Source organism: Ciconia boyciana, chromosome 15 (genome assembly GCF_034638445.1).
Source record: "Ciconia boyciana chromosome 15, ASM3463844v1, whole genome shotgun sequence".
In the NCBI taxonomy this organism is placed as follows: Eukaryota; Metazoa; Chordata; class Aves; order Ciconiiformes; family Ciconiidae; genus Ciconia; species Ciconia boyciana.
In genome coordinates, this window is record NC_132948.1 from 8,417,958 (window position 1) to 8,432,333 (window position 14,376).

Consider the following 14,376-nt stretch of genomic DNA (forward strand, 5'->3'; position numbering starts at 1 on the left):
TCATCCCGCGGGGGGCTCAGCAGTACAACTCCGAAACACTGTTATCTAGACTTGAAGATTAGTGCCCATACAACACCATCTTTTCTGACTGCAAGCTGGAGAACAGAGTAACTGACAAACCGTCTTAAGAAAATGATTTTTATTTCTTTTTTTTTTTTAATTTCTTTTTTTTTTCCTTTTTTTGAAGTTCTGATGTTTACAGATATGCTTTTATTTCTGATAATATAGCTTTGCAGCAATAAAAATCACAACGCAGCTAGCAGAGCAGCTGAACTAAGACCCATAAATACCAGCACAGAAAACAATAGACAACCACCAATATTTCTATACATGAACTATTATTTTAATGTCACATTTTGACAACTGTAAATGGTCTACAGAATGTATGTGGGCAAAGGCAATAAGTGAGTCTTTTGAAACACTAGATGTATAATAAACAGCGCATTATCAACATTTACATGATTCACATCAAATTGATGACATCCTAAATGTATTCCTTTTAAAGGACAGAGATTTTTCAATAAAATATTACATTTCATTTAATACTCTGGTACAATACTTCATACATTGCAGGAAAAAAAATAAATGCAAGGTCTACTCCACCTACTAAGAGGATCCTTTTTCATTAGTCTTTAGTACTGTAATAAAAAAAATCACAATAATGTCATAAATAAACAGGCTTGAAATTATTAATTATGTTTCACTATTTAAAAGGGAGAAATTAAAAATTAATTTGAAATAATGAAGTTACGGGTAGAAAAATCAAAACCTGACAACACATCCTAGTACCAGCTGTGATTTTTCCCATCCCTACAACAAAAAAGGAAACAGGTTTTATAACTTTGTTAGCCGTATCCTAGTTAATCGTGTTTCAAACACATATCTTAAGAGGAAAAAATAAAGTTTGGTCAGGATTAATAGGAGAACCAATCAGTCCTAACAACAGTTAGCTGAAATTAAAGTGTATGCTATAAAACATTCAGTAAATGAAGTCTGCAGCAAATTCATGCTGGCATAAATTATTGTGCCTTAGGAGTTGGGTTAAAGTTTCCCTTGTGGTATAAAGTCTTCTACAACAGAATACTTAGAACTGCATCCCTTTTCCATTCCATTGATACAGCAAAAGCTTGTAAATCAATGCTTAAAATTTGTTCTCTAAAAACTCACTAGAAATACACGAAACCCACATTCACTTATCTTCCCTGAACCAAAGGACATTGCTCTTTCTTGCTTCATATGTCACAAACCCCAGCCATTGTTTAAAATAATTTTTAAAAATGCTTTAAGAATCATCCCTCTCTTGCCGGTGCGTGAAAGGCAGACATTTTATTTTGCAAGGTCTCCCCTTTGGTATTCAGCAGGGCCTAACACTCCAGTTAAGAGAGGAGTATTTATTCACAATCTTGCAGATGCTGTTCCCCCCTCATTGACATTCTTCCACCATATGCTTCCCAGGATTAATACACATTCTGCAGTAAGAATTCCCTGGTTCCAAGAAAAAAAAAAATCCTACAGCGGCAGGTTCTAAAGAGCTAAAATGAGGTCATAAGAGGCAACTTTATGTTGGCCATGTAACTGATTGCTGCTTATACAGGTCAATCTTTTAAGACACATCACATTAACTGAGTTCATAACAGAGTTCAGATTCATTCAGGATCCTTCTCTTGTTTCTCTTGATTTTTCCCCTGACTTTTCAGTTTGGTGCAGAATAGCTGCAAACCTGAACATGCATTCCACCTTGCTATAACATATGAATTGTAGAATTCATCTAACTCTGCACAAAGTTTTAGACAAATATTTAATTGCTGTCAATTGCTCTATACAAATACCAACACTTAGGACTGATCCCTGTTCAGCAGGACGAAGCTGTAAATAGGGACAGGAGAGGAAGCAGGCGATGTAGTATAGGTATCTCACTATCAAATTAATAGATTTCTCTCTTACCACGACTAGAAATTTTAGATCTAGAAAGGGCACAAGTATTTATGACTAGAATATAAAGCTATGACATTAAAACATGTATTATGGTATGCTGGTGACAGGAGTTCCAAAAAAAAAAAAAAACCCAAAGCCTCAAAAGACAAAAAGGACAATAGGCAAAGTAACAAAATTCTGCTTAACATTAAAGAAGCACCTTCATTCAGTTCAAACAAAGTGTTCAAATATTTGATTTTGCAAAGCACTCTCAGGAAAAGGTAATGTAATCTCCCACTTAACCTTTCACAAAGCTGCATTAATTACATTCCAGGCTTTAGCATAATTTCACTAGTAAGGCCAATAATGCAATTCCATTGGCCCTGCACCCTTGCATACAGCAATTTAATGCAGCATTCACCATCTGCACCTGCTGTATGAAAATGGCAATAATTCCTTAACACCATTTAAGTCACAGAACTTCCCCAGAAACATGGGGAAAGATGTTGGTAAGACACCACCGGTACCCACTCCTAGGGACCAATTCTGCCATTAAAGCACACATGCAGCTGCTAACAGCTTCAAGAGGAGCTTCTGGTCCAGATAATTGGACACAGCAAACAAAGTGAAGAAACCCAATTAGCTGGCAGCTTAACAGCAGTTCTTCATTCTAGAGTGTCTAGAAGAGGACTTTGTCTCACTGACAAATCAGAAGTGGTTTCAGATGGACGCGATTTTTTAATCCGACAGGGAAAGCAAATTCAATGCAGCTCTGAAAGGCACTTCAGGTAGAATGGTAATAAACTCCTGCCTGATGAAACAAACCAGAACAAGCCTGCTGGCCTTGCTGCCCATGCTGCCCTTTTCAACTAAGGCAATTTTAGTGGATAGCTAGCTTCCATGCACTGCTTTCCTCACACAACTTTAATTTAGCCACTTGCACTAGCATAAGGCCTTACTAAAAAACCAGAAGGCTCAACAACTTCCACCTCCCCAGCAGAAGGGGAAGAGGGTTACCTTAAACTAAGGTAACAGCCTGCACAGTGGGTTACTTGTTTCACTGTTTTTAATATGCTGTCAAGGTGTCATCATGCAACTTTTAAAAATACCTTAACTCTACAATTTCAATCTCTGGCTTAATAGATGAACACAGACACATTAACACAGACAGTGTCCTCACAAACCACTAGGCCACTGTGTCTTTTGAGAGATACAGTAAATTTCTATTTTGCGTAGAGATCATGTAAAAGAAATTTCGTTTGATGTAAATGCTACCTTGCATAATTACTCAAATAGCCCATCCAGCCACTCAGCTAAGTTGTAATCAAAGCCATCAGTTATCACAAAAAGCACCTTCATATCCATAACTGCTCACCCCTATGAAACTCAGTCTGAGTTTGAAATGTATTAGGACTAATTTTATCATGTAGCTGATTCTATTCACGCTGATGATCCACTGTTTTCAAACAATCAAGTATTGTTCCCATCAGTATTTTACATTAGTGTAACGGATTTATCCATATCATTGCTCTCCCACCCCACCCCCACCCACAAAAAAAAAAAATCCCACAACTGCTCAAATAAGGAAAAAACCCCAACTAATAGCCATACTGTGAAACAAAAATACTATTTAAAAAACAAATGGATGACAGTCCAACAGTTTGTGGGATTCAAAACTGACTCTACAAAGTAGTTGTCTACATTGTAGAAAGGATTTCCTTTTATTTGGAAAATGAGCAATTGTAAATCAGGTATTGGAGAGAAGAGATATAAACAATCTTTAGATGGTCTTAAGTTTTGCCTACTGTTGAAGGATTAAAACCGTAAATAAAAAGGTACCAAGCCCTCAGAGTTCACCGTTCATGTGAAGCTTCTTCCATCTCTTTCTTGACCTCTTTAAAAACCATATTCATTTCTGGGAAAGGGAGAAGAAAATAAAAATTTTTTAGGAAAAAAAACAGCAGTTATTTCTTATTCTGACATTATACAGAAGTGCTAAATTTTGACTCAAGAAAAACCTTTAAATCAACCAAAAGTCTCAAACCTTGCTTATAAACTGCGTGGTACTTTTGCAGTAGAGGATAAGATTGTGTATAGACTTGGAGAAGATCCCTGGACTAAATGGATGAAACACACTTACAGTTACCAAATAGAAAAGGGAAAATAGAATTCCTGAGGTCTTTAAAAACACAGGGGGAAAGATAACAAAAGGCTTTAGATTAGAATCAAAAATAATTTCATTACTAAAGACACCTTAAATTCAAAGGTACTCCTTTGCTGTATTCACAGCCCATTAACCGAAGTATCAGATAAACTTATTAGCTAATAACCTCTATATATATATTCAGTGGTCTGATTGCAAGAACCAAATTATAACAGATATTTAAAACATAATAAAGAGAATATACAAATTTGTATCTCAGCAAAAGCAAGGATTTAATTTTTACTAGTATGACAACAATACTACACCAACTGCTCACACCACACAGGCACAGCAGTAAACTCACTCATCGCATCTTTTATGAGGCTGAGCATGAGATTAAGTGTTCTTTGACTCTCTTTAGATGCACACAAATCCTTAGCATCGACCAGGAGCAAAGATCACTTACAAAAGACATCGAAAGTTCAGACTGTAATTGCTACTCATCTTCTGCTAGCATGCAGAATTTCAGTCTCCTGAATAATAAAGACTTCCAACTTATGTCACTGGTGAGCCAGGACATGAGAACAAAGGCCAAACTACCAAGCTAATATTCTACATTGTTTTGACAGGGTATCATAGATGCAACTCAATCAAAATTAGCTTCTGAAATCTAAACACCCTAAGAGGGACAGATTACATGCATTTCAGGCATTATAAAGAGTCCTTCCTATAGTTCTTCTCATAGTTCGGTTTTGTGTACGTTTTCTCCAAACCCCACAACTCCAGGCTGGATATGCACACTCACTCCTGAACATACATACCTGCCCTTGCACGGAAGTCTCTGTACATTTTCTCATCTGAAACTTTTCTGCTGTTGCATCAGCCCCACATTTTCATATACTCTAGCACTATCTTCTCTCATTCTGAAATGAAACAAGTATTTACAGTCTGAAGAATCTAGTTTGAGAAAGCCACATTTGTACACACAATATACTTCAGTGACAATTTATTTTGCTCAATTTATTTTAAAAGCAAAGCACAGGGCAACAGTCCAGGGCAGATTCTGTGATAACTCATTCTCATTCAAGGTCCCTGAAGATTAGTTAGTACAGTTCAAAACTCACACACTAACAACAGAAGAGAACTTACTCTGGACACGTTGGGGTTGGGGTACAGGGTGGAAGAGGGCTCTGATCCCCACTTGTCTGGTCCGATAAAGAATATTTAATGTTTGTGTATTCGTGACCTTTTCTCTTGCTCTTCTGTGAGGCAAAACACAAAAAAAAGCCAGGTTTTGAATTACTAATAGAAAACAATCATTGAAGTAGTGCAGAAATTACATGTATAACTAACCATGTATGTTTTTAGAAGAAAGGTTTGTCCATGAACAGAAGAGTGCTCAATTCCGTAGATAACACACACAACACGGATAGGATCTAAAGGTTGGCTTTAGCTATTTGTTACAAGACTTGAAAAGCCTCACTTTTCAATATTCCTCTTTCCACCACCATCTCCAGCAGAACGTACCAACCTTATGAACCAGCACTCGTACACAATCTTCATCTTACTTGGCAGAAGAAACCACACTTCATTCTTTAATAGACAGTACCAGCCAGTGGGCTTCCCACTGACCTTATTTCCAGCTTGGAGATGTGGCCAAACGAGTAACAACGTTGTTTGCAAGATCTCTAATAAAATAACATCTTAGCCCGTTAGGTTTGATATAAAAAGAACCCAAGCTGTTATTTGTATTCTGCAGCATATGTTACAAGCTGCAGCCAATTGTGCTGGCATTCATCTAAAGATACTGAAGGCTCCAGCAAGCAAAGCTACACTAGGAAAGAGAGGGGATATGGCTTTCTTAAATTAAGACAAACATTCACAACACATGCATACACTGAAACCTACATATAAATTAAAGCCTCATTTCAAAATTTTACAGGGTACTGGCTTTTTTGGTTTTGTGTTTTTTCTTTTTTTTTTTTTTTAATGCTCAAACAAGTACTAAATAACTGGCCTGAATCAATCTCACAACAGAGGTTGTCAGGGCCTCTGGGGAGATCTGGCTGCTGAGTTTCCATTACGAACGCTTTGTATAGCAATGTAGGTTGAAGTTTTTCCAAGATGGCCTTCTGAGACTTGCTCAAAACTTGCTCAACTTGTTCTGTTATTTTACTGAACTTCTCCCCTCTCAGCCTCCTACTTACTCCTGACAAATCACTTTCAAATAGACCACCAGTCCAGATCAATTACCTGGAAGGTTAAAGCTAAAAAATAAGATTTAAATAAAACAAAGGTTCAAACTCTGCTGCTTTCTGGGTTATGGTACAAACCTCTCACCTGCCAATAATATTCTGAAGTCCAAAACTAGAGCTTGATTTCCACCACCACCACCCCCAAAACTACGTGGCAAATGGCAGTTCAAGTTACAGATGAACTGTATAGTAAAAGCAATTTAAAAAGAATCCATCAGTTCTTCTATTACTTAAGCTGACTGAAAGATAAAACAAGCCAAGAAAAAGTAGATATCTGGCTTCTCTTCCTTCCACTTAATTCACTGTAATTATCCTTTCTAATTCAGAATAATACAAATGTGGTAAGAACTACTTGTTTCCTAGGTGTAAAGATATACACGTTTCCATGTCATGGTTTAACCCCAGCCAGCAGCTAACCCCCACCCAGCTGCTCCCTCACTCCTCCCCAGTGGCATGGGGGAGAGAATCAGAAGAGTAAAAGTGAGAAAACTTGTGGGTTGAGATAAAGACAGTTTAATAGGGAAAGCAAAAGCCACGCACACAAGCAAAGCAAAACAAGGAATTCATTCCCCACTGCCCAGGGGCAGGCGGGTATTCAGCCATCTCCAGGACAGCAGGGCTCCATCACGCGTAATGGTGACTCGGGAAGACAAACGCCATCACTCCGAACGTCCCCCCTTCCTTCTTCCCCAGCTGTATGTGCTGAGCATGAGGCCATATGGTGTGGGATAGCCCTTTGGGCAGCTGGGGTCAGCTGTCCCAGCCGTGTCCCCTCCCAGCTCCTTGTGTACCCCCAGCCCACTCACTGGTGGGGTGGGGTGAGGAGCAGAAAAGGCCTTGACTCTGTGTAAGCACTGCTCAGCAGGAACGAAAACATCTCTATATTACCAACGCTATTTCCAGCACAAATCCAAAACACAGCCCCATACTAGCTACTATGAAGAAAATTACCCCTACCTCAGCCAAAACCAGCACTCCACAGGAGGGAAAAAAAAACCCCAAACCCTAACACAAATTCACTTTGCTTTTCTTCTACACTTGTAAGACAACAGGCAATATTTAACACAACACTTAACTCTATGAAGCCTTGAGGCTCTCAGCACTGCAATGCAAGAGAGAATGCTAGCAGAGGAGGGAAATTTTTCCTGAGTATAAACAAAAAATAGGCATATCTATGTGAACAGATGCAGCTATTCACATATCCACTTCTTCAGCCCAGTTGGTTGTAAGTCCTGTATGTCAACAGGCTAGCTAACGTGATGACCTAATTTCTTATCAGAGCTGGCTTGTGCTCATCCAGATTGAAAAGCAGAGAGCACGACCCCATACTCTTTCCTATACAGGTGCCGTAATTCACCTCATCATTTTTTTTTCCCAACTTTCAGGTTTTACTGTTTGCAACTGCAATTAAAACAAGTATAGAGAGAGGAAGGTTCCAGAAGTTAAAAGTTTCTTAAAACACAGTGTTTTATTCCCAAACTATCTTTTTGGGGTGAAATTCAAGCATTCCATACTAGTCTACTCAGCAATTTTTTTTCTGCTCTATCAAAATGCTTTGAAGCACTCCAAATCCACCATTTTTTTTTTCAGGACATTAGTTCCTATAGTCACCACATAGCCTTGCTTTTGTCTTAAAAGTTTTATATTGTTTTATTCCTATAGCTGCCACTAGCCCTAGTTATAGGTCAAGATCTCCTGAGGTAAAGCAATGTTCTATTTCCAGTTTCTTAAACTTTTATACCTGTGCATTCTGAGCTAGTAATGGAATAGAGGATGAAACACAACTAACTGAGCCTCATCACTATAGGAGAAATACACTGTTCCACTCAATAACAAAATACTATTCGAAACCGATTACAACAGTCAAGAGAGAGTTACAGATCTATTTTGTCAATGGCAGCAGCAGAAAGAGACCATATTCAAAAAACTGAGGACGCAAGGCTTGCATAATTACAGAGATACAAGGCAGCTCTAAGGCAAAGTGAGACAACAAAGCCAGGAAAAAAAACCCAACAGTACACCTGAGGGATTTCTTGTTCTTCACTTTGTGTCTAATCACCCTCAGAGCACAGAACAGCTGTCCTGGGGAGAGGAATAAAGTCTCTATCCTCTCTGCTGAACAGTGCATCTACATCATGCAGGCAAATATAAAATAAGCTCTGCCACACTCCAAAGCAGCCAGAAGCCACACAACAGTGCCAAGTCCGAGCTGGCACACTCCATCTCTAAACAGGGATTACATCTCACACCTGGCACTGCGCTAACTGCGCAGCTCCCCACATGTGCCTGATCAGTTGTGTGGGTTTATCTCCTTCTGAGCAGCAAGCCAGCTGCAGAAGGAAAGATACTGAAATTCTGAAACAAAAAGATACAAATCCCAGATGACCAGAGGTTAGGGCAGAGTATGAAAGCAACAGTGAGTAGAATGTCAGTTCTTTATTACAAATCAAGGTAACTTCTGTAAAAGACTGTAAAATTTAAGTGCAATTAAGTACTTAAACAGGAAGAGTGAGGTGAAGGTCTTGTGGTTGTCACCACATATTCCAAAACTTTTCTCACCTTATCACGCCAAATCACTCCTCTAACTGCTTTTTGTTGGACACTGTACTGCAAGATCACCACACTCATTCTTTAATCTTTCAGTCCAATATACTTACCTCTTACTAATAAACATGTAATTTAAGACTCCAAAATACCTATTAGAGCTACTAGCATTTGAATTCAATTATCGTACTTTAGAAGTACAGTTAACAGATTGGAAATCTCTTTAAAGCTCAATAGAGCACAGAGTTCTGTATTAATTACCAGAGCCTTATCTTTTATTCTTCTTGCACAGAAAACTAGGTAATATTAAGGGAATTTGAGATCTGGGGTGCAGGGACTGGGGGACAAGATCCCATACATGCAAGCATTTTCACAGAAGGTAAAGCAGCACTAGCTGCAGTCATATGGAGAAGCCTCTCAGACTGATGATTTTCTTCCTCTGCAAGTGGCCAAACACAACTTTTTTGTTTTACAGTTTTCTAATTCCACCTAATAGTTTAAGTAATTCTTAAGCACAATGAATTGAAATACAGGCTAGCTTCTCTGAACAGGTTACAGACCCAGCCTTTTCATGATGCATCAGCTATACAGTCAGTCAGGCCTCCAAAAGTAACAGGCAACAAACAAGCAACTCTGCTCCCTGTTCCAATGACAGCATGTTCCTATGTAACATTTTATACTCTAGGACAAATATACCTGCTCCTCTTCAATTCTGCGCTGTAGCGTTTCAATGTAGTGCTGTACTGCCATGTAAATAAATCTGTACTGTGCTTCTGTCTGAACCATTCCTGACCGTTGTGATCTCACCATCTGAATGGTCTTTGGAACATCAATATCACAGTCCACACCTAGGAAGAATCATCATAATGTTAAGAACAGTGAAATAAACTTTCTCTTTGGAGGAGAGATTGGCTTCATCTTCCAGCAGAACACAGCGTAGTTGAACAATCTTGCAAGAAGCAAGATTGCTCACATTTAACACAGAGAATTTGTCCTTGACTACTAATACATAGATCTGTAGAACTGTAGCATAACGTGGAAAGTTGTCCTGGGGGAGAAAACTACACCACTTCACACTGTTCCAAGATTACTTTAAATGCAACCTAGCTCAACATACATGCTGAGTTAGCGTTTATGGCAGTTTATACAGAAATATAACACCATTTTCCAAAAACAAGTTACTCAAATTCAGCGTGCATGAGTACATTGACAGCCACACACTTATGAATGATTTTAAAAGAAAAACAAATAATAAAAATAATAAGAAAAACATAATCAGACTCCTGGCTAATCCTCAGCTGAAAGTTTTCATTATGCTGAACTGGAGCAGGGTTTCAGCACTTTGATTCCAGCTAAGTCAAGAGGAGTGAGCAAGTCCTTTCTATGCCAAACACGCATGCCTACTTTGTAGCATCACTACAATCCTCTATTCTATCAACACTCCTGTTGTTTTCCTGTGATGTATCTGTCAGTGTCCCACAGGAAAATAAAAGTAGGGGGGAACCTACCTTTTTCTCTTATTATGTCAATAAGAATATCAATCACAATGAAAGTTCCTGTTCGCCCAATCCCAGCACTGTAAAGAGAAGGGGAAAAAAAGTTAATTGTTTTGCTTTCTGAATAGACACCAAAACACTAGTCCAAGTAAGAGTCTAACATTAAGAGACATTAGACTTCCAAATTATAGCCAGAGTCAAACCAAGCCAGACAGCCAAAAGTAACTAGAGACCTAATCAACTTAACATGGACGAGACAGAAGTCATAAACAGCACTTCTGTACCTCAGCATTTAACAACATCCTTGAATCAGAAAAAAACCTACAAGGTCAAATGTAACATTTCCTTGCCTTATAAAAAGTATCTCATTTATAAGCTGAGATTGAGGAGAGAGCACTCACAGGAGGTGGGATGGGAGACTAGAATTCCCATGATCCTGCAACCTGAAACGCATCTGGCCAAGACTGGCACCACCTTCTCACACAACATCAGAAATTCTTATTCATACAGACGTGCACACTCTGAAAGACAGCCTGCTTAGAAGGTAACCATTTGACACCTATCTAGAATACATCATTTGGCAAAACGTAAAGCACAAACACCTTGACAGATGAAAGTCTGAGTAGCTCTCAGGGGGAAGCTGTCATCTTTTAATGTTTAAAAAAAAAAAAAGGGGGGATCCAACAGAACTCCAAAGGTGTAGAGAGTAGTAGCAGGAGAGGCATAGTGCATCACCGTACCTGCAGTGGACCACAACTGGTCCCGCATCAGAAATGCTCTCCTGCTTATGGTGCACCTCCTCTAGAAAGTCTAGTACACCTCCAGGGTCACTTGGGACTCCATGATCAGGCCAAGTTCTGAAGTGATATTGCCAGACTGTTCTCTCTGTGTTCCCCTGGAAAGAAGATGCCAACACATGAAAACAAAATCCTTAAGATCAAAATCCAGCTAAACACATTTGTGTGGCAAAGTTGAGTCAGATCAGAAGGTGGCATATCCAACCTGCTGCTCAGTATCCACAGCACCACAACTCTCTTGAAGCAGGGAACAAGCCAGAGTTCTTCCTGGCCTGACGAGTCAATCACACCACCTGCTTCCTCAGCTCCCTCTTTCTCACACAGTTGTTTCCAACAACATTTCCATCTTCACCTTCAGAAGCCGTGGCAAAGTTCTGTCTGAGGGTGACCAACAGCGAGGGACCTTCACCTGTCATACTCATCACTCGTGGCACCTACCTTATGCACTTCTTCCCACTCATTTCCATCCCATGGACATACCCGTCTAATACGTCCTGCTTATTTGCTTCTTACACAATTGGTTTTGCACCCTGATCCAAATTGTTCCTTAACAAGGAAGTGCTATTTCCATACTAGTTAACTATTTCCTTCCTCATCTTTTGTATTCCTTCCCTTAAGTGTTCTTTCTGCAATCTGGACCCACACACAACCATTTTCTTCTAGTGCGACGGTCTCCATGCAAGGGAGAAAATGCCTAGCTAAACTTAAGTGTAATTACTTAATAGCATCGTCCCTCTTTCCAGATTTCCTCAAAGCTCTGCAGCCATGCATCCTCTGCCAAAAAGTGCTTAGGTGTAAGAATCTTCAATTATCCCAAGGACAAAGAGAAAGATGTATGGAACTAAACCTGGAGCTTCAAAGAAAGAGACAGGGCTCAATTTATTAATCTCTTAGTGCTTTTATTGATTCCAAAGAAACAGTCTATTTCTGCAAAATTTTTTTGTGATCTGCAACCTAAATTAAAAGGACAGAGTTACTAACATACTTACTTGCCCAACTTTAGAAAGCTTAAGTTCTCTTAGCGTGTAATCATGTGCTGCACTCTCCTTAACATTCCTAACACGCATAACACCGTACTCCTTTAGGGAATATTCATCAGGCCAGTACTTGACACACTTACTCTGCAAAATTTAAAAAAAAAAAAAAAAAAAAGAAGAGTAATCAGTAAGAAAGGCTGGTTCACAAACTGGTTAAACACATTTCTGAAGCTTTCATTTCTGAATACATAGAGGACAATTACTAGTGCCAACTCGACAGCTAGCTGACAAGGTCAAGTACATTTTAGGGGAAAGTTTCTCTTCCCCATAACAAACACCAGATGATTTCAGACAAACAAGTACAGGCAATCTCTCCTCTTAGCAGCTTTCGCGATCGTCTCAGTACCTGCTTTTTCTTGATAGTTTCAAAACCCAGAGATTAAAATACTGTTACTTGTATCTCCACCCAACTACGGGTTTCAAAGTACTGAGAATTTCCAGTGGAATGCTGTAGCCTTACAGGCTATTCTACGATCAAAATCCAACAGCCTGCAAAATAAATACAAGTTAAAGGTATAAGCCGTTTTTCGCAGAATTGAAACTTGGGTGCTTGCTTTTTCATCACTTAGAGCAGAAAGGGCTAACATAGCGCTCTAATTCAATCACCAAAGCAACAAAGAATTGCTCCCTATGGCCGGGGACTGAAGCCTCCTGTGTCTGTAGGTTTTGAAATTTAGAGCATTTGGTGTGCTGCTTCTCTCGCAAGAATACCTTTGGCCAGGGATATATTCCATCCACTGAAGAACAGGTTCACCTATTACTACTTTCATTTGGTTCCTGTAAAAGCTCAGGAAAGAGTGACTCCTGTTAGCCTGTGAATGTAATACAAGTCCACACAGTATCAGATGAGAAATTATAGTGGGTATACAGATGCAGCTTCCAGCAACAGCAAACACAGACCAAACACTGAGTACTACAGAAAAACTTTTCCTATTTGCAGTTACTACTGCATATTTATGAGAAAACATGGCAACAAGAAAGTTCCTTCTGCCAACACAAGATACAGTAAGAGATGACTGAACACATGCTTTCCAGCCTACTTAGGCAACAAGATGCTCTTCTGTTACTTTTGCCCTTCTTTCCCTGCCGTCTCCAAAAAGGTACAAGCTAAAGAAAAGATCTCAGCGTATGCCAACATAACTTGCAGTTTCAATACAGAACTCTGAACACAAGAGCAGTTGGTATAGCAAGTCTGAACAGTAACACGCAATGCTAAAACAAGCTTTAGTCTGACAGAGGGGATGCATGTATTATCAGCTCAATGGACTGCCTCCAAAACACCACTATTTTAATTTGTAAGTATTTGCTGCTTCTACAGTGTATTCTAAAGCATATTCAGGACCCTGTGCAAATCTGAGATGTTTCATAGTTCCTCACTTCCTTAGGCAACATGCTCTTGAAGTCATCTCTGATGTAGAGGTTTCTCTCCTTCCTGTAGATCTGAAAACATCTTGGCCTGAGATAAAAAAAGCTTTTCTTTTATATCAGGACTGTTATCTGCAATTCTTGAAGATGTGAAATAGGCATCAAGAAAACAAAAAAAGAAAAAAAAAATCAATGCATGTAGCACTGATTAAGTAATCAGACATTAAAGTGTTTTATACAGCCAGTGCACAAACAACAGGCTTAGCACAATTTGGAAAGAATCATGGAGAAACTGCAGAGAAGCACAGGCCATCCTGTAGGTTATTAAAAAAAAAAAGTTTATTAAGTGTATTCAAGTCAACTCTTCCAAAACAACCCCATAATTTATTTCTCTTCTTCCAAGAGAAAGATCTAAGACGAAGGTTACTGGAAAGGGGTAGTTTCTCCCTCCTTCAGTTCATTCTTGGGAAGGAAACAAATCATGCCCCTTTATAAGGGTGATGAATGGGCAGAAGTTTACAAAGCCTAAAAAAAAATTCCACAAGACAAAATCTAATGGTTTCTACAAACACCACTAATGGCAGCTTTGATACCTAGATTAGGAAGAGAAGCCCATAAAATCTACTGCTGTTTGTCTTCAGTACATACACACAAAGCCTCTTTTGTTTGTGGCAGTGGTAAGGAACCCCTGCAATTATCAGTCACCCATAGAAAAACATTAGCTATACTTTCAATTCAATTTTTTCCAAAAGTGACGCTCATCTAACAAGATAACAGCTTTCCATTCAGAAGCAGATCATCAGATTATTGAAAAAAGGTGGACAA

General features: G+C 39.0%; 1 protein-coding gene across 1 annotated transcript in view; it reads right to left on the bottom strand.

Moving 5' to 3' along the window:
• Positions 1-205: 205 nt before the first annotated feature.
• PTPN11 (protein tyrosine phosphatase non-receptor type 11) overlaps positions 206-14,376 on the bottom strand; it is a 30,938-nt gene continuing 16,767 nt past the window's right edge. Inside the window, exons 10-16 of the mRNA XM_072879650.1 lie at positions 12,139-12,270; positions 11,093-11,247; positions 10,365-10,432; positions 9,553-9,704; positions 5,207-5,319; positions 4,879-4,980; positions 206-3,829 (exon numbers count right to left, since the gene is read on the bottom strand). Of these exons, the coding sequence (XP_072735751.1) occupies positions 4,911-4,980; positions 5,207-5,319; positions 9,553-9,704; positions 10,365-10,432; positions 11,093-11,247; positions 12,139-12,270 (690 nt within the window). The 3' untranslated portion in view covers positions 206-3,829; positions 4,879-4,910. The remainder of the gene's footprint in view (positions 3,830-4,878; positions 4,981-5,206; positions 5,320-9,552; positions 9,705-10,364; positions 10,433-11,092; positions 11,248-12,138; positions 12,271-14,376) is intronic.